General features: G+C 53.4%; 1 protein-coding gene across 11 annotated transcripts in view; it reads right to left on the bottom strand.

Annotated features, from left to right (window-relative positions):
- The window catches only part of LOC138747322 (tensin-2-like), a 263,792-nt gene that overhangs the window by 11,851 nt on the left and 233,429 nt on the right, over window positions 1-18,512 (bottom strand). For all 11 annotated transcript variants that reach the window (XM_069906427.1, XM_069906430.1, XM_069906428.1 and 8 more), the window contains 3 exons: window positions 12,960-13,052; window positions 4,306-4,383; window positions 2,388-2,465 (listed from right to left, as the gene is read on the bottom strand). In XM_069906427.1, coding sequence (XP_069762528.1) covers window positions 2,388-2,465; window positions 4,306-4,383; window positions 12,960-13,052 — 249 coding nt within the window. The remainder of the gene's footprint in view (window positions 1-2,387; window positions 2,466-4,305; window positions 4,384-12,959; window positions 13,053-18,512) is intronic.

Genomic DNA, 18,512 nt, shown 5'->3' with positions numbered 1-18,512 from the left:
TGTTAGTACAGTCACTACAATTTAATGAAGTACCTCCACAATAAATTTAATGTCCATCAATTGGATTCTTGATTTCCTGAACTCCAGTCCACAATCAGTAAGAACTTCTCCTCCACAATCCCCATTAGTACCGGAGCACCACAGGGCTGTGTTCTTAGCCCCCTGCTCTACTCATTTTACACCTGTGACTGTGTGGCTCGGGACAACAACAACACCACCGTCTACAAGTTCGCTGACTATATCAATGGTAGTGGGTTGTTTAAAAAGTCAGCGTACAGGAGCAATATTGAAAACTTGGCCACTCAATGTCACCAAAACCAAGGAGCTGATTGTTGATTTCAGGAAGGGAATCAGAGGGGTCCAGAGGTGGAGAGGGGGAGCACATTTAGGTGATTGGGAGTCACTGTCTCGGAAGTTCTTTCCTGGACCCAACACACTAATGGCATCGTGAAGAAAGCCCGTCAGCGCCTCTACTTCCTCAGGAGTTTGCGGGGGTTCGGTACGACACAAGAAACCCTGGCAAATTTCTACAGAGGTGTGGAGGAAAGTGTGCTGACCGGCTGCATCATGGTCTGGTGAGGGGAAACCAATACCCCTGAGTGGAAAGTCCTGCAAAATGTAGTGGACACAGCCCAGGACATCACAGGCAAAACCCTCCCCACCATCGAGAATATCTACGGGGAATGCTGTCATCAGAGAGCAGCAGCAATCATCAAAGATCCGCACCACCCAGCACATGCTCTGTTCTCGCTGCTGCCATCAGGAAAGAGGTCTCGGTGCCAGAAGACTTGCACCACCGGGTTCAGGAACAGCTGCTCCCCCTCCACAATCAGACTGCATCAGGGACTCATTTAAGGATTCTTACTTTTGCACTTTATTGATTTTCTTTCCTCTCTGTAATACGCAGCTTGTTTACATTTCTTTATTTGTTTACATGTTTACACTATGTACAGTTTATTTTTTGCACTAGTGGTATTTCTGCCTTGCTCGCAGGTAAAAGGAATCTCAAAAAGGAATCTCAGGGCTGTATGTGATGTCATGTATGTATCTGACAATAAATCTGACATCAACAGAGGTGGAGACTGTTTAACCCATTGCGACTGCAGCAGCTGTTTGGAAGGTGCTACCTGAATACTCTCATGTTCATTCCTCAGTTTACCTTCCCTACTGTAACTGTAGCTGGGTTGGTGGTGTAATGATAGAGTGATTGGATTAGCAGCCAGAGTTCCGGGCGACTGACCCAGAGACACAAGGGGAAGATAAACACAACTATTGGCATCGGATGTAAAAATAACATCTCAGTGAAACCATTGGATTGAACCTGTTGGATTCACCAAGGTCCTTCAGGGAAGGAAATCCACAAGATGCCGTGCGGATTGTGGAGGGTCACGTGACCCTTCCATCTGGAACCTGGAAAGAGTCACCTCACCTGCCAATCAAGATCAAGCCCTGCCCACAGGTCAGCGCACACCTGGTCATTGGCCCCCTTCAATTGCCTCATTGATACCTGGGCCGGACCCTCCAGCAGATGACACTATAAAACCCATTATGTGTGAGCCATCTTCCTCTTTCTCTTCTGGGACGAACTCCAGATCCACTCCAGGTTGGGAACCGTGGACCACGCTGGAGGATCGTTGGTAAGGTGTGCGCCAACAAAGGGTTGAGAGCTGTAGAATTGTGGGCCTAGTGTCCTTAGTTTAGTTTAGATAAGAGCCGTGCCTGCAGGAGATATCAAGGGGTGGTGGGTATCATATGTTGTAACTTGGCTGTAAAGCGAGTGGTTGCCAGAGTATCGTTTAATCTGGTGTGTGTGTGTGTGTGTGTTAGAATGTGTATGTGTATGCGAGTGTGCGCGCGCGTGTGAATGTGAGAGTGTGTGTGAGTGTGAGAGAGTGTGTGTTTGTGTGAGAGAGAGAGTGTGTGTGTGTGTGTGTGTGTGTGTGTGTGTGTGTGTGTGTGTGTGTGTGTGTGTGTGTTACCCCTGTTGCGAATCCCCGACACGTGTGAATAAAAACCACTGATCAACCAGCCTGTGTTCAGATTTGTTGCTCTTGGGACTGGATTTACACACACAACACAGGGGCAGTTCATTACTCCAGACTTACCAATGGGCCTCCTCAGTCCAGGGAGAGACAATGAATGCAGCCACTGCCAGCAAAGACACCATTGAACGAATGACTAAGGAGCCTAGTTCCCTTTCAAAAGTTCCCTTTGAACTTGCTTTCGCCATCAGTTCAGGTGGGTCAGTTCAGACCACACCAATATGCTGCCCAACAACCTCAATCCACCCTGTAAATCAGTGTCGGTGCTGCCGCCCCATCCTGCGTTCCAAGAGGTCAGCTCCAGGCCAGACCTCGCAGTGAACCTGAGGCACGGAGGCCACTCACCTGCTCCCTGCTTAAGCAATTCTGCAGCAGTGCTGGTGTTGCCAGGGACAACAGTCTCCGAGGTTTCATCCATGGGATCTGCAAGGGAAAGGCAAGAAGGTGGGTATCAGTGACAGCCGTGGTGCCCTGTAGGGGTGTGTGGGGGGGGGGTGGGTAAATGGGAAAGGGGGGTAAATGAGATGGGATGGTAGGATTGGAAGGGAGGGTGAGAAGTGGGAGGAGAGGATGGGAAAATGAATGGGGGAGGGGGAAGAGCAAGAGGAGAGGGAGCAGAGAAGAAGAGGAGGAGCTTGGAGTGGAGGAGAGAGAGGAGAAAGGGGTAGAGTGAGAGACAGGATGGAGAGGAAACGAGGGCGCTGCTCTCACAAAATTGCTGCCCATAATTTTTTAAAATAATTATTTTAAATTAGAGCATGGTAACAGGCCCTTTCGGCCCACGAGTCCATGCTGCCCATTCTCCCTCCGGTATGTTTTGAAGGGTGGGAGGAAACCGGAGCCCCCCAGGAAAACCCCACGCAGACGTGGGGAGAGAATGCACAAACTCCTTACAGACAGCACTGGGATTCGAACCCCAGTCCCGATCGCTGGCGCTGTAACAGCATTGCGCTAACCCACGCCACTCCCTGTCACACGAATCTGTTACATTATTTGTCACACAGAAAGAATTCTTTAAAAAAAAACAATGCAGAAGGCTCAGCGAAAAGACGAGAGCCGACCAGCAGGAAGACGAGAGCCGGCCAGCAGGCCGGGCTACATTGCGAAAAGCTCTGAGAGAGTTGAATGAGCTCATGTTCCTTGCCGAGGAGTGTTTCTCCCTTCTGGGCGGGGACTGTGAGGGAAATCAGGGCCAAGCCATTGGGCAAGTTTTGGTCCAAAGGAGGAGGATCCAGCCAGGTCACGGGTAGACAAGCCGAGAAGCCGTCAGCGAGAGCCAGCACTTTCTGGAGGGAAGGCAGAGAAGTCGTCCAGGTCACCGACCCTGGTGAGCGTGAGCCAGCGGAGGATGCCAGTACCCCGTCAAGAAAGAGGTGGCCTCACAGTTGGCATCAGTTCCACTCCGATCAGATTAAGCATTGTTCACAGTGCAAATGCTTCATGGAATAAGTGAACAATGGTTGTTTAGAATTTGGCTCTGCCCGTACAATGACTTCATTAAAATAAACACAGTATCAAAGTTCGGGGCCAAGTATATCCTGGTTCAAGCATGAAATATTACAATCTATCACTCTCGAGCCTGGGTTGAACAGGAATTAGAACCCAATCCTGACAAGCTCAAGATGTTGCAAACCAGTCCTGGTTGGTTGGAAAAGATCAGCAATGGGAATTCTGTAATGTCATTTCATGTCAAGGCTGATCCTACCCAGTGCCGAAATCCCTTGGTTTCCTTCGTGTCCAAAGATCTCAGCCAATTCAGTAACTGAACATCATAGAAATCCCCAAAGATCCATAACCCTAGCAGTTTTCTTGATCTCTGTCTGAACATCCACCCCCTTTATCCCGATTCCCAGACAAGATTCAATTCCACAGCCAGGGGTGGGGGGTGGGGAATGCAGGCTCCCTGCATCCTTCCGGTTAATCCCACTTGGAATCGCAGGGTCTCAACGAGATCATCTCTCATCCTCAGGGACCAACCCCCTTGTTGCCGGAAGCCCCTGGCTTTACAGGCGCGCAAGCCCTCCACACCTGGCGCCAGGGACAAGAGAAAAAAGCTCCCGCTGGCCTGGCCTGAGAGAAACCCTTGCAGAAGGCATCATCCCACAGCCAACCCCTCACCCTGCTCTCCGGTTGTGCAACACCTCAGAACTCGAATGAACTGTGAAGAAGAAAATAGAAACGTGGAGTGGCAAGTGTGAGGGCAACTTCACGACTTGGAACTACTCCAGCATTTTGGACATAGAAAATATTTGAAGGATGATACCTTTATCTGGAATCTTCAGCTTGTGGGGCAGAGAGATGGATGTGATGGAGTGCTGGTACACCAGAGCTGACAGGCTTCCTGTGGGACATCCAAACACAAAGGCCAGTTAGTTCGCAAACCCAAGTTTCTGAAGGATTGTCAAAAATCAACAGCTTTCTCACAGCAGCACATTACGTCACCAAAACATCTGGAAGACCAGTACTGGGGCCATCAGCACAACTCATTCGCTAATAGATCCAGTCGGGAATTGAAAGAATCCGTCTTCACCAAGAGACTGATGAGAGGTGGGGCCTGACTGCACGGAGATGGCTGAGGTGAATATCGTCGAGGCATTTGACAGGGAACTGGGTAAAAACATGAGGGAGAAAGGAAGAAGGTGATAGTGGTAACAAGAGGAAGGGTGGTTGTTCTGGCACAGACAGTTGGGCACAGTCCTGAGGGAGGGGGAGTACTGAGGGAGGTTCACACTGTGGGAGGGTCACACTGTGAGAGGGGCAGTACTGATGGGGGGGGGGGGGCAGGGGGAAGAGTGCTGTGTAACCGCTTCCTGAGTCCGTCCACCGACACCCCAGCCACCTGTCACTTCTGCCACCGGGCGGAGATGGTGCACCACGCCCACGTGGAGTGTGCGAGGTTGCAGCCCCCTCTTTACCAACCTGAAGGTGCTGCTCCTCAAGTTCTGGCTGCACTTCAGCCCCCACGCTCCTGATCTCCGGTGCAGAAGTGGGGGGGGGGGGTGTTGGGTGGATCTCCTTGTGGGGTTGCTTTTGGGCCTGGGGAAACCGGCTACTCACGGATCGAGGTGACGGGCGATTGAGGGGGTGGGGCGAGCTGACGGCCTGCTCCTCTTTCAGGGTTACGTCCGGGCCCGTGCGAGGTTAGAGAGGTAGCACACGGTGTCCGAGGGGACGATGGTTGAGTTCAGGGAACATTGGGTTCCCCAGGGGATCACGTGTGTGGTTGATGATGAAAATCGTGTTTGAATTTGGTGTGTAATACTGTGTAGTAGAGGGGGTCAGGATTACTCGGTGTTGGTGCTGGGCAATCACCCAGCAAAGGGAGGTGTAAGGGGCTCCTTCTGTCCGATAGCCTACAGGTCCCACTTGGGCAAGGTGCAGTTTACCCTCCCCATCAGGGTCACGTGAACCCATGGATTGCAGACAGTGGATGGTTTTTACAAGCAGATTCTACACATTGGAACTGATGGTTGTAAAACTAAAAATGCTGGGCAGATGAATCTGCTGATCAATGGCCAGGGTTACCTGTCCAGTATGGACCCTGCAACTGAAAAAGGCAACGGGGAACCACGTCCGTATTCACCCCACATATAATCAACAGTTCAAAGACGGAGTCTTCGCCGAAGGGGAAGAGGCAACAACTACAATTCAGAGCGTCAGAGATTGTAACGGATGGAGAGACGTGATCGCCCACGCCGAATGGCAAGGCACCTGAATAAACAGTGATTACTGCTTCTCGTAATTTTTTACCACGTTAATAGTGGGTTTTATTGTGTATTTTATGCCTTGTTAAGCTGTAGTTTGAATAGAGTTTGTATTTAGAATTTTAAAAAGGGGCAGTGCTGAGGGAGGCCCCCCACTGTGGGAGGGGAAGGACTGAGGGAGGGTCACACTGTGGGAGGAACAGTACTGTGGGAGCCCACACTGTGGGAGGGGCAGTACTGAGGGAGTGCTGTGCTGTGGGAGATCTATTGTCGACCAGGGATTTATTGTTTTAAAACTGAGTAGTGCAAGTCCAGAAGTCGCTGAAAAGTCTGGGCGCACATTCTCATCGCAGCAGTGGTTGTTTTTGGAGGAAGAAAGCAGATTTTGCCCTGCAAAGACTTTGACTGTGCCTGAGTGCTGTGGGAGCAGCAGTGGCTGGCAGGTTGCCAGAGCCTTTTCTGGACTTCAGTTGGAGTTGGGTCATTATCATCGGAAGGGTCACTCCCAACCGAGAACTTTTGCTCAGGACGACTGGGGGATGAAGATTATTGACAGCTCCTGGGACTCGTGAAGCCAGAGAGGATCGGGCTGACCTGGAGGAAGACATTCTCCCTTCGCTTGAGAGGAGCAACGGTTTGCAGTTATCAGTACACAGACATTCCTGTGGAAACCCCCACCACACTCCATTCCCTGCACTGCACTATATGGAAACTGATCAATTGTGTGCTCTGCTGGTGGAAGGACAGTGTTTCTATCAGCAGGTGCGATAATTACTGACTGAGTAGGACTTTCATCATGGTGGCCTGCAGCTCTACGAAGGCGGCCCCTCAGACCTACGCAGCAGTTGCGGCTCCTGGAGGCAGGGCTCCTGCAGCAGCGTCTGTCTTCAGCTTAATGACTATAGAAAATGCCATGCAATGCACTGTACCTCCATCCATCAGTCTGGAAGGCATTTTAAAAGCTCTGTCTCAAACTCTGGGTGGAAAGGAGGGTATTATGGCAGTAGATAGAATTCGTGGCAAGACTATGTTTTTCTTGCGGTCCACTAGAGAGGACTTAATAAGGGGCTGACGGTGGGAGGGCTCTTCATTCCAGTGGAGCCAGTGACAGCCCCCGTGCAGAAGGTGGTCCTGTCTGCCGTATAGCCCCTTATTCCTGATGCACCTGCCATCTCTGGGGGAGGTTAAATCAGACATCACCCCGATGCTGCGTAACCCTGCTGTACCTGGCTACAAGTAATTGTAGGCCTTTAAAAGGCTTGTTTTCATGCAGTTGGCGCGGGGTGGAGATGCTGAGGTGCGTTTCCAGGTGAATGTAGAGGGGAACACATCCCGTGTACTGGGTCACGGGGCGTCCGAGGTGTCAGGAATGTAAGGGGCATGGGCACATTCGGAAAGATTGCCCTAACCGGCGACCTGCTGACTCCACCTTGTCGGTATCAGGAGGCAAAGCTGCCCCTTCTTCTTGAGGAGGTAAAACTAGCTCTTACTCTGCTGTTCATCCCCCACCTCCAACTGTTTCTCCCCATAGGGTAGATATCCCTGCTGCAGCAGGGGCAAAGGGCGCTGGGGGAGAGCATGGGGTGGATGGTGGGGAAAGGATGGATTCCTGTTACGAGGAGGAAAGCACGGAGGATGACAAAACACCTCCAGACCCCTCCTTTGAACGAGTTGGCGGTTTCCCCCAGGCCTGATTCAGAGGACCTGATACTCCCTGGGGATACCTGGGGGCCTGAAGGAGTTGGGGAGAATGATGGGGCATTAGAGGCTGAGGATTCCTTAGGGATGGAACTCTCTCTGCCTCAGAGAATAAGTGGGATGAAGTGCAGGAGACATGTGTCTGCAGAATGGGAAATGGGGGAACCTGAGGGAGGGGATTTACCCCCAGTAAAGGCGGTATGTGTGGAGAGCACCTTTCTGGAGCTAGAGGGTAGCCCTGTTGCAGCAGGGCCACTTGAGGGCGGTGATCTGCCTTCTGTCAGAGCTGCACTTCCAGGGGAAACAGATCCGGAGTTGATGGTGGATTCATCTGTGCAGGAGGAAGGGGACCTACCCCCTGGTGTGGCTACGCACCTTGAGTGAGCGCCGCCTGGTGAGGTGGAGAGCGCCAGAATCCAGGCGTTATCTGAGGAAGGAGGGTCACCCGGTGGGGTGGTTTCCCAGATAGTGGCCTCTATCGAGGCAAGGGGTCCTGCAGAGGGACAGACAGCGCCTGGATTACCAGTCCCCTCAGTTTATGAGTCGTCAGTCCATTCTGTGGTGGGTGTGGAGGGGGGCACATCTCAGACAATGCGTGTTCCCCCTTCGGATTCCAGAAGGGTCTGTGAACAGCCTTTACTGGTAAGTGGTGGTGATGGGGGCACAAACCCTGCCATGCCTGTGATCCTAGCTCAAGGTTTGTCGGGGTCTCCCTCGGTCCCTGCCAAGAGGCAGGCACATTGGTCAGTGGGGGAGCCTGCCCAGAGGGAGACAAGGATGTGGGATATGGTGAGGAGGACTCTTTTGACACAGCTGTCAGACCTCGCCGTTCCCAGTTCTGGGTCTACGGTCGTCACAGTGGAGGACATGAGGGAGTTCCTGAAGGAGACTTGGGGGAGAATGAACAGAGCCCAGTTAGCTGCCGTCCATTGGTCAGATCTCCTCGGGGTTTGTCATTCCCTATATAAGATCATTAAAAAGTCAAGGAAGGAGTCAGTATTGACTAAGAGTGAGTGGCACAATTTCAAGTCATTCCTGCGGATACTGCTGCTGGCAGACAAGGAGAGTGGAGGCTCTGCAAGAAGCCCTACTCCCTCTTCTCAGGGCTATGGTGACAGAGTCTCCAGTGTCTTGTCATGAAGATTACTTTCACCAGCCTGAACATCAACGGAGGTAGGGGGCCTCACCGAAGGTTCCACCATCTCTCAGTCCTTAGGAATGGGAGAAATGCAGTGAGTTTCCTGCAGGAGGCCCACACCATTCCAGGAGACGAATCTACCTGGCTCTTGGAGTGGCGTGGGGTGGGGGCGGCGGTTTACATGAGTCACCTAAGCTCCACTTCGAGCAAGGTGGCAATTTTGTTGGCCCTGACCTTCCGACCCGAAATTTTAAAGGTTCAGGAGCTGGTGCCTGGCCATCTACTCCATCTGGCCATCTACTCCATCTGGCTGTGTGCCAGAATGGCGTACCATTGCATCTCGTCAATGTTTATGCCCCCGAGCCCGGCCCAATGCAGGTGTGCCTGTTTCAAGATGTGTCTGCCCTGCTGGCGTCTATTAGCCAGGAGGAATGTGTTATCCTCGGAGGTGATTTTAAGTGCACCCTCGAGGACAGGGATTGTTTTGGGCCTTGGATTTTCCGAGCCTCAGTGAAGCTGCTGAGGGAACTCGTGGGTTCTTTTGACTTGGTCGATGTTTGGTGGAACCTCCACCCGGACTCCTGTGCTTACTCGAGGATGGATGGAGAAGGGGAAGGCTCACGGATCGATCGACTGTATGTCTCCAGAACGCATGTCTCCTGGGTGTCGGCTGCCTCCATGTGGCTGGTGGCATCCTCGAACCACTATCTGGTCTGGGTGGTGTTCATTCCATCCTGCCCGAAAGTGAAGTCCGCGTATTGGCATTTTAACAACCAGTTGTTGGAGGAAGACCAATTCTGGGATTCGTTTCGGGAGTTCTGGACGACCTGGAGGGGGCGGCGGGAGGATTTCTGCTCCTTGCATCTGTGGTGGGATGTGGGCAAGGCCCACATTCGTCCGTTCTGTCAGGAGTACGCCAGGGGCTTGACCAAGGCATGGAACTCCAAGATCAGGTGGCTTGAGATAGAGGTGCTCGACTTGGAGTCTCATCTCGGTCTGACTCCTGAGGACCCACTCCTGTGGCAGGAGGATTGGAGGAAGAAGGAGACATTGAGTGACCTGAAACTCCAGCAGTCCCGAGGTGCATACGTGAGGTCACAGATCCAATTACTCCACGATTTGGACCACGCCTCCCCTTTCTTCTTCTCGTTGCAGAAGAGCCGGGGAATATGGAAGCAGATAGTGGAGTTGCTGTCTGATGGCGGCTCCTCTGTCACAACTCCTGCAGGAATCCTCCTGGCTGTTCGATCTTTTTACGGAGACTTGTTCTCACCGGACCCATCAGATGTGGACGCATGCAGGGTCCTGTGGGAGGATCTACCAAAGGTTACGCCAGAGGCAGTTGGACAGTTGGATGCTCCCCTAACATTGGGTGAACTGTCCCTGGCCCTGCACAAGCTTAAGAGCGGAAAATCCCCTGGCTTCGATGGCCTGACTACAGAGTTCCTCCAGCCTTTTTGGGAGGTTCTGGGTGAGGACTACGCACGTGTCCTGGGTGAGAGCTTGGCCATTGGAGAATTGCCCCTTTCATAGCGGAGAGCCGTCGTGGTCCTGCTGCTGAAGAAGGGAGACCTCCGCCTATTGAAGAACTGGCGGCCGGTCTCTCTCCTTTGCTCGGAGTACAAAGTTTTTGCCCGGGCATTGGCCAACTGTCTGGGCTCTGTGCTGGGGCAAGTTGTCCATTCTGACCAGTTGTACACCATCCCAAACTGGTCCATGCAGGACTATGTCCATCTGGAAGTCAAGGACCGTGGCAGATCCATCTATCCCAGTATACCAACAGCTTTTCTCTCCCTGGATCAGGAGAAGGCGTTTGACAGGGTGGACCACAGCTACTTAGTGGGTACTCAACAGGCTTTTGGGTTTCGGCCGCATTTTGTAAGCCGGATTCTGCCACGGTCCTTGACTTCCCCCATTCCCTTCGACAGGGGAGTATGTCAGGGATACCCCATGTCTGGCCAGTTGTATGCCATCTGCGTGCAGCCATTCCTGAGACTTCTTCTTGGGAGGTTGAAAGGGATGGTTCTATGCGAGCCAGACATGAAGAACATCCTCTCGGCCTATGCTGACGACGAGCTCCTGAAGGTGACCGACCCCGTTGATCTGCAGAGGACACGGAAGTGTCAGCAGGTCTTCTCTGCTGCATCTTCTGCCAGGATCAATTGAGCTAAATGTTTTTTGGTTGGTCAGTGGCAGGTTGACTCCTGGCCAGAGGAGATGCAGCCATTCATGTGGAGCACCACGGATCTCCTCTACTTGGGGGTCCACCTAAGTCCAACCGGGGAGACCGGACTGGTAAACTGGGAGGATCTGGAAATGAAAATCGGTGCCCAGCTAGGATGCTGGTCTGGCCTCCTTGGGGTGCTTTCCTACCGAGGCAGGGTGGTGGTCATCAATCAGCTGGTGGCCTCCATGTTATGGTACCAGTTGGCCACCTTGGCCCCACCTGCTGCCTTTGCCACGAGCATTCAGCAGAAGTTGGTGGACTTCTTCTGGGGCAACAGGAAACACTGGGTCTCTGCGGCGGTTCTGAGTCTGCCCATTGCAGAGGGTGAACAGTCGCTGGTGTGTGCGAGTACCCAGCTGGTGGCCCTCCATCTTAGGACACTACAGAGATTCCTGTCTGCTGAGCACCATCCCAGCTGACACGCACGTGCTGGCCATGTATTTTCTCCGACAGAGCCGCTGCCTTCACGAGGGGACGTGGCTGCCTCTGGCAAGAGTCAGACGTGCTGCTCTGCAGAGGTTGCCCAGTTATTACTGGGATTTACTGAAAAGATGGAACATGGTTGCCTCTGACCTAGACGACGCCCCCCCCCACACCCCCCCACCCAACCAGTGGGGAGTAGTGACCCAGCTGTGAGCCCGGAGTTGATTGTTGGACCCAGGCCCCGGCATCTCACCTGGGATCCTGCCCCGAACAACCTGAGCCGTCTCTCCTCGACACCCACTGTACCATTCCGGGAGGCGGGGAGGAAGTTCTTGTACAGGTTGTTGCTCCACACCTTCCACTTCCTTGCCCTGATGCACCGCTCAGACACGCTATGACACCTGCCAGTCAGCAGAGACCCCAGTGGCGGTCGCTCCATGCAGGGATTCGCCCCTTGTACGTCGGAGACCTAGCGTGGAGGCTATTACATCAGGCAGTGCCCTGCAACAAGCTTTTGTGTCAGTACATGGATCTCCCAGCTGCATTCTACTTTTGAGGGCAGGAGGAGACCATGAACCACATGTACATTGGATGTGCGAGGTTGCAGCCCCCTTTTGCCTTTCTGAAGAGGCTACTCCTTGCATTCTGTTTGCATTTTAGCCCCACCCTCTTTATCCTTGGTCACCCAGTGAGGAAGGGGGCAGGAAGGAAGGGAGACGTCCTGATCACCTTGCTCCTGGGCCTAGCCAAATTGTCCATCCGTGGCTCATGGAAGTGAGCGGCTCAGGGCTTCCCCAGCAATGAAGCACTGGACATCTTCCGGGGGTACGTTCGCGCCCGGGTGTCTTTGGAAAAGGAGCACACACTGTCCATGGGAGCCATGGAGGGGTTTTGAGAGCGCTGGGCACCGTGGGATGTGTATGTCATCCTTGACAGGGATGGCAATATTTTAATATAACTTGATAGTTGTCTTGTGGTTTGTGTATAGTAATTGTTTGGTGACCAGTATATTTGTGCATGTACATGTGAAATAAAGTATTATTTTAAAAAAAAGGGGGCAGTACTGAGGGAGCTACGCATTTTAGGTGGGGCAATAGTGAAGAAGCCCCACACTGTAGGAAGGGCAGTACTGAGGGAGCCCTGCACTGTGGGAGGGGCAGTACTGAGGGAGCCCTGCACTGTGAGAGGGGTAGTACAAAGGAGCCCCCCACTGTGGGAGGGGCAGTACTGAGGGAGCCCTGCACCGTGGGAGGAGCGGTACTGAGGGAATATGAAGCTGAAGGACCCTCAGACTGTTAGGCCAGTGCTGAGAGAAGACTGCATGGTTGGACGGGCAGCGTTGTCAAATTGTGTTAGAGGCGCCGTCTTTCAGATACGACGGCTAATAAAGATTTTCTCCTCATCTCAAGCGGGTAGAAAAGGTTCCGTGGCCACTGCTTCAGACTAGAGCAGGGGCATTCTCCCCAGGCCCAGGCAATCAGGAATTAATCAGGAATTGGCAGTGATTTCGGAGGGTTGGAATTCTGGCCCCTTCTGCTCGGGAACCATTTGGGCTGGGTTGCCTGAGGACTCCCGTTTCTCCGTCAGTAAGTGACCCATCTGTTACTTTATTGGCATTGCAACGAGACCTTGTGTGATAGGACTGGGCATTCCTGGAAAGCCGCAGGCTGTGACCCTTACTGGGGCCTTCGGTGCGAGCTTCCAATCTGCCATTTCAATCAACATACCAAAGTGCGGTTCATTCTGGCAGCCCTTGATCTTCACTCCCTTCGAGCCCGTTTCAATGAGGAAATGCCTGACGAGCAGTTCATTCGGGTCACCTGTCAGGACACAGAAGCCAATACTGCTGAGAGATCAGTCAGCCCTTCTAGCTCATTCTTACCCAGTGATCTTGAGATGATCATAATTAAAATGTTTACATCCAAACAAGGTGGTCACCATGATTGCCACACAATACGTTTTAAGTAACAACACGGCGCTGTAAAAACTCAGCAGGTCAAACAGTGTCCTTTATACAGCAAAGATCAAGATACAGAACCGATGTTTCAGGCTTGAGGCCTTCATCAAGGGGGTGAGCAAAATGGAGGCAAGCAACAAGACCTGCAGTTGCTAGAAGCCTGAAATAAAATTGGGAAATGCTGGAAACACACAACTTCTGTGGAGAGAGAAATTGGCAATGTTCCCGTTCTGACGATGAAAGCCTTGAGCCTGAAACGTTGGTTCTGTACCTTTATGTTTGCAACATAAAGGGACATTGTTCGACCTGCTGAGTCTCTCCAGCGTCATTGTTACTTCTCACACAATTTCAGAGAGTGTTCGATCGTGGTTTAATGTTCACGTCAAATAATTTGTAATCAATAAAATCAGGTGAAAGAACAATTCAATGAAACCTTGCAAGGCCGACATTTTCCACACCTTGATGAAGGGCTCAAGCCTGAATCCTTATTTTTGTTATATAAAGGGACACTATCTGACCTGCCGAGTTTCTCCAGCTTTGTGTTTTTTACTTCAACCACGGTGTCTGCAGACTTTCGAGTTTTACTCCTTACAATATGTTTTAATCCCAACCTCAGTCCCCAAAAATCAGCAACGAGCCTCTGGCACTTGCCTTTTCAGTTTCAGAATCAATTTAACTCCACTTGTGAGAGAAGAGGGGCTGGGGGGCTTGACCGAAGACTGAGGCTTGGCCCAACCGGTTACCAGATTCGGTTGGAGCTGGAGAATGCTGAGTTCACATGTATGATGCCAGCAGCAGTAATTGAGGAGGGGTCTCCCTCAGATAGACTCCAGTTGGTATTCAAGTGAGGGAACAAATTCCTCTCTGGAGGGGAGGGAGAACTCAAATCCCTGCTTAACTTTTTCAAACAGTCACTCATTGCAGAACAGAGGCTGGGTTTCCGGCAGCAACGGGCGGCACGGTTAGCACAACACTGTTCCGGCGCCAGCAACCCGGGTTCAAATCACGTGCTGTCTGTAAGGAGTTTGTACGTTCACCTCATATCTGCATGGGTTTTTCCCAGGGTGGGGCAGGGGCTCGTTTCCTCCCACCCTTCCAAACGTGCCAGGAGTTTGTAATTGGCCAGCATGGGATTTTAGGCCAAAAGGGCCTGTTACTGTGCTGAATGACCAAATTTAAAAATTTTAAGTGACCCCCACAAATGAAAATCCACCATCAACAAAGCACAAGTCAGAAGTGTAGTAGAAGACCCTCCACTTGAATGGATGATTCATCTTCCACAACTCTCAAGAAGTTAAAACACCATCCAGGATAATCCAGCACCTCTTTGGTTAAAGAGCAGATTTTTTCCCAACATCTTACGAGTCTCGCTGTACGAGCCTGATCAGAAACTACATCGGCTCCGCACACTGTCCCACTCTCTCCCCCACAGCCCTGCATCAGTCCCCACATTGATCCCACTGCCCTGTTCTCTCCCCACAGCCCCGAATCAGTCCCCACGCTGATCCCACTGCCCCACTCTAGCCACAGCCCCATATCAGTCCCCACACTGATCCCACTGTCCCACTCTCTACCCACCTCCCCGTATCAGTCTCCACACTAATCCCACTGCCCCACTCTTTCCCCACAGCCCTGTATCAGTCCCCACACTAATCCAAATGTCCCACGTTCCCCCACAGCCTTGTATCAGGCCCCACGCTGATCCCACTGTTCCACTCTCCCCACAGCCCTGTATCAGTCTCCACACTGATCCCACTGCCCCACATCCCTGTATCAGTCCCCACACTGATCCCACTGCCCCACTCTCCCCCACAGCCCTGAATCCATCCCCACACTGATCCCACTCTCCCCCAAGCCCTGTATCAGTCCCCACACTGATCCCATTACCCCACTCTCCCTCACAGACCTGTATCAGTCTCCACACTGATCCCACTGCCCCACTCTCTCCCCACAGCCACGTATCAGTCCCGACACTGATCCCACTGCCCCACTCTCTCCCCACAGCCACGTATCAGTCCCGACACTGATCCCACTGTCCCACTCTCCCCACAGCCCATTATCAGCCTCCACATTGATCCCGCTGTCCACTTTCTCCCCACAGTCCTGTCTCACACCCACACTGATCCCACTGTCCCACTCTCCCCCAAGCCCTGTATCAGTCCCCACACTGATCCCATTACCCCACTCTCCCTCACAGACCTGTATCAGTCTCCACACTGATCCCACTGCCCCACTCTCTCCCCACAGCCACGTATCAGTCCCGACACTGATCCCACTGCCCCACTCTCTCCCCACAGCCACGTATCAGTCCCGACACTGATCCCACTGTCCCACTCTCCCCACAGCCCATTATCAGCCTCCACATTGATCCCGCTGTCCACTTTCTCCCCACAGTCCTGTCTCACACCCACACTGATCCCACTGTCCCACTCTCCCCACAGCCCTGTATCAGTCTCCACACTGATCCCACTGTCCCACTCTCTCCCCTCCTCCCTGTATCAGTCTCCACACTGATCCCACTGTCCCACTCTCCCCACAGTCCAGTATCCGTCCCCACGTTGATCCCGCTGTCCATTTTCTCCCCACAGCCCTGTATCAGTCCCCACACTGATCCTGTTGTCCCATTCTCTCCCCACAGCCCTGTGTCAGTCCCACACTGATCCCACTGCCCCACAGCCCTGTATCAGTCCCCAAACTGATCCCACTGCCCCACTCTCCCTCACAGCCCTGAATCCATCCCCACACTGATCCCACTCTCCCCCAAGCCCTGTATCAGTCCCCACACTGATCCCATTACCCCACTCTCCCCCACAGACCTGTATCAGTCTCCACACTGTTCACACTGCTCCTCTGTCTCCCCACAGTCCTGTATCAGTCCCCAAACTGATCCCACTGCCCCACTCTCCCCCACAGCCCTGAATCCATCCCCACACTGATCCCACTCTCCCCCAAGCCCTGTATCAGTCCCCACACTGATCCCATTACCCCACTCTCCCTCACAGACCTGTATCAGTCTCCACACTGATCCCACTGCCTCACTCTCTCCCCACAGCCACGTATCAGTCCCGACATTGATCCCACTGCCCCACTCTCTCCCCACAGCCACGTATCAGTCCCGACACTGATCCCACTGTCCCACTCTCCCCACAGTCCAGTATCCGTCCCCACGTTGATCCCGCTGTCCATTTTCTCCCCACAGCCCTGTATCAGTCCCCACACTGATCCTGTTGTCCCATTCTCTCCCCACAGCCCTGTGTCAGTCCCACACTGATCCCACTGCCCCACAGCCCTGTATCAGTCCCCAAACTGATCCCACTGCCCCACTCTCCCTCACAGCCCTGAATCCATCCCCACACTGATCCCACTCTCCCCCAAGCCCTGTATCAGTCCCCACACTGATCCCATTACCCCACTCTCCCCCACAGACCTGTATCAGTCTCCACACTGTTCACACTGCTCCTCTGTCTCCCCACAGTCCTGTATCAGTCCCCAAACTGATCCCACTGCCCCACTCTCCCCCACAGCCCTGAATCCATCCCCACACTGATCCCACTCTCCCCCAAGCCCTGTATCAGTCCCCACACTGATCCCATTACCCCACTCTCCCTCACAGACCTGTATCAGTCCCCACGCTGATCCCACTGCCCCACTCTAGCCACAGCCCCATATCAGTCCCCACACTGATCCCACTGTCCCACTCTCTACCCACCTCCCCGTATCAGTCTCCACACTAATCCCACTGCCCCACTCTTTCCCCACAGCCCTGTATCAGTCCCCACACTAATCCAAATGTCCCACGTTCCCCCACAGCCTTGTATCAGGCCCCACGCTGATCCCACTGTTCCACTCTCCCCACAGCCCTGTATCAGTCTCCACACTGATCCCACTGCCCCACATCCCTGTATCAGTCCCCACACTGATCCCACTGCCCCACTCTCCCCCACAGCCCTGAATCCATCCCCACACTGATCCCACTCTCCCCCAAGCCCTGTATCAGTCCCCACACTGATCCCATTACCCCACTCTCCCTCACAGACCTGTATCAGTCTCCACACTGATCCCACTGCCCCACTCTCTCCCCACAGCCACGTATCAGTCCCGACACTGATCCCACTGCCCCACTCTCTCCCCACAGCCACGTATCAGTCCCGACACTGATCCCACTGTCCCACTCTCCCCACAGCCCATTATCAGCCTCCACATTGATCCCGCTGTCCACTTTCTCCCCACAGTCCTGTCTCACACCCACACTGATCCCACTGTCCCACTCTCCCCCAAGCCCTGTATCAGTCCCCACACTGATCCCATTACCCCACTCTCCCTCACAGACCTGTATCAGTCTCCACACTGATCCCACTGCCCCACTCTCTCCCCACAGCCACGTATCAGTCCCGACACTGATCCCACTGCCCCACTCTCTCCCCACAGCCACGTATCAGTCCCGACACTGATCCCACTGTCCCACTCTCCCCACAGCCCATTATCAGCCTCCACATTGATCCCGCTGTCCACTTTCTCCCCACAGTCCTGTCTCACACCCACACTGATCCCACTGTCCCACTCTCCCCACAGCCCTGTATCAGTCTCCACACTGATCCCACTGTCCCACTCTCTCCCCTCCTCCCTGTATCAGTCTCCACACTGATCCCACTGTCCCACTCTCCCCACAGTCCAGTATCCGTCCCCACGTTGATCCCGCTGTCCATTTTCTCCCCACAGCCCTGTATCAGTCCCCACACTGATCCTGTTGTCCCATTCTCTCCCCACAGCCCTGTGTCAGTCCCACACTGATCCCACTGCCCCACAGCCCTGTATCAGTCCCCAAACTGATCCCACTGCCCCACTCTCCCTCACAGCCCTGAATCCATCCCCACACTGATCCCACTCTCCCCCAAGCCCTGTATCAGTCCCCACACTGATCCCATTACCCCACTCTCCCCCACAGACCTGTATCAGTCTCCACACTGTTCACACTGCTCCTCTGTCTCCCCACAGTCCTGTATCAGTCCCCAAACTGATCCCACTGCCCCACTCTCCCCCACAGCCCTGAATCCATCCCCACACTGATCCCACTCTCCCCCAAGCCCTGTATCAGTCCCCACACTGATCCCATTACCCCACTCTCCCTCACAGACCTGTATCAGTCTCCACACTGATCCCACTGCCTCACTCTCTCCCCACAGCCACGTATCAGTCCCGACATTGATCCCACTGCCCCACTCTCTCCCCACAGCCACGTATCAGTCCCGACACTGATCCCACTGTCCCACTCTCCCCACAGTCCAGTATCCGTCCCCACGTTGATCCCGCTGTCCATTTTCTC

This window comes from Narcine bancroftii, chromosome 12 (genome assembly GCF_036971445.1).
Source record: "Narcine bancroftii isolate sNarBan1 chromosome 12, sNarBan1.hap1, whole genome shotgun sequence".
NCBI classification, from domain to species: Eukaryota; Metazoa; Chordata; class Chondrichthyes; order Torpediniformes; family Narcinidae; genus Narcine; species Narcine bancroftii.
Note: the sequence above shows the minus strand (reverse complement) of the source record. Positions and strands in the feature narration are given on the sequence as shown.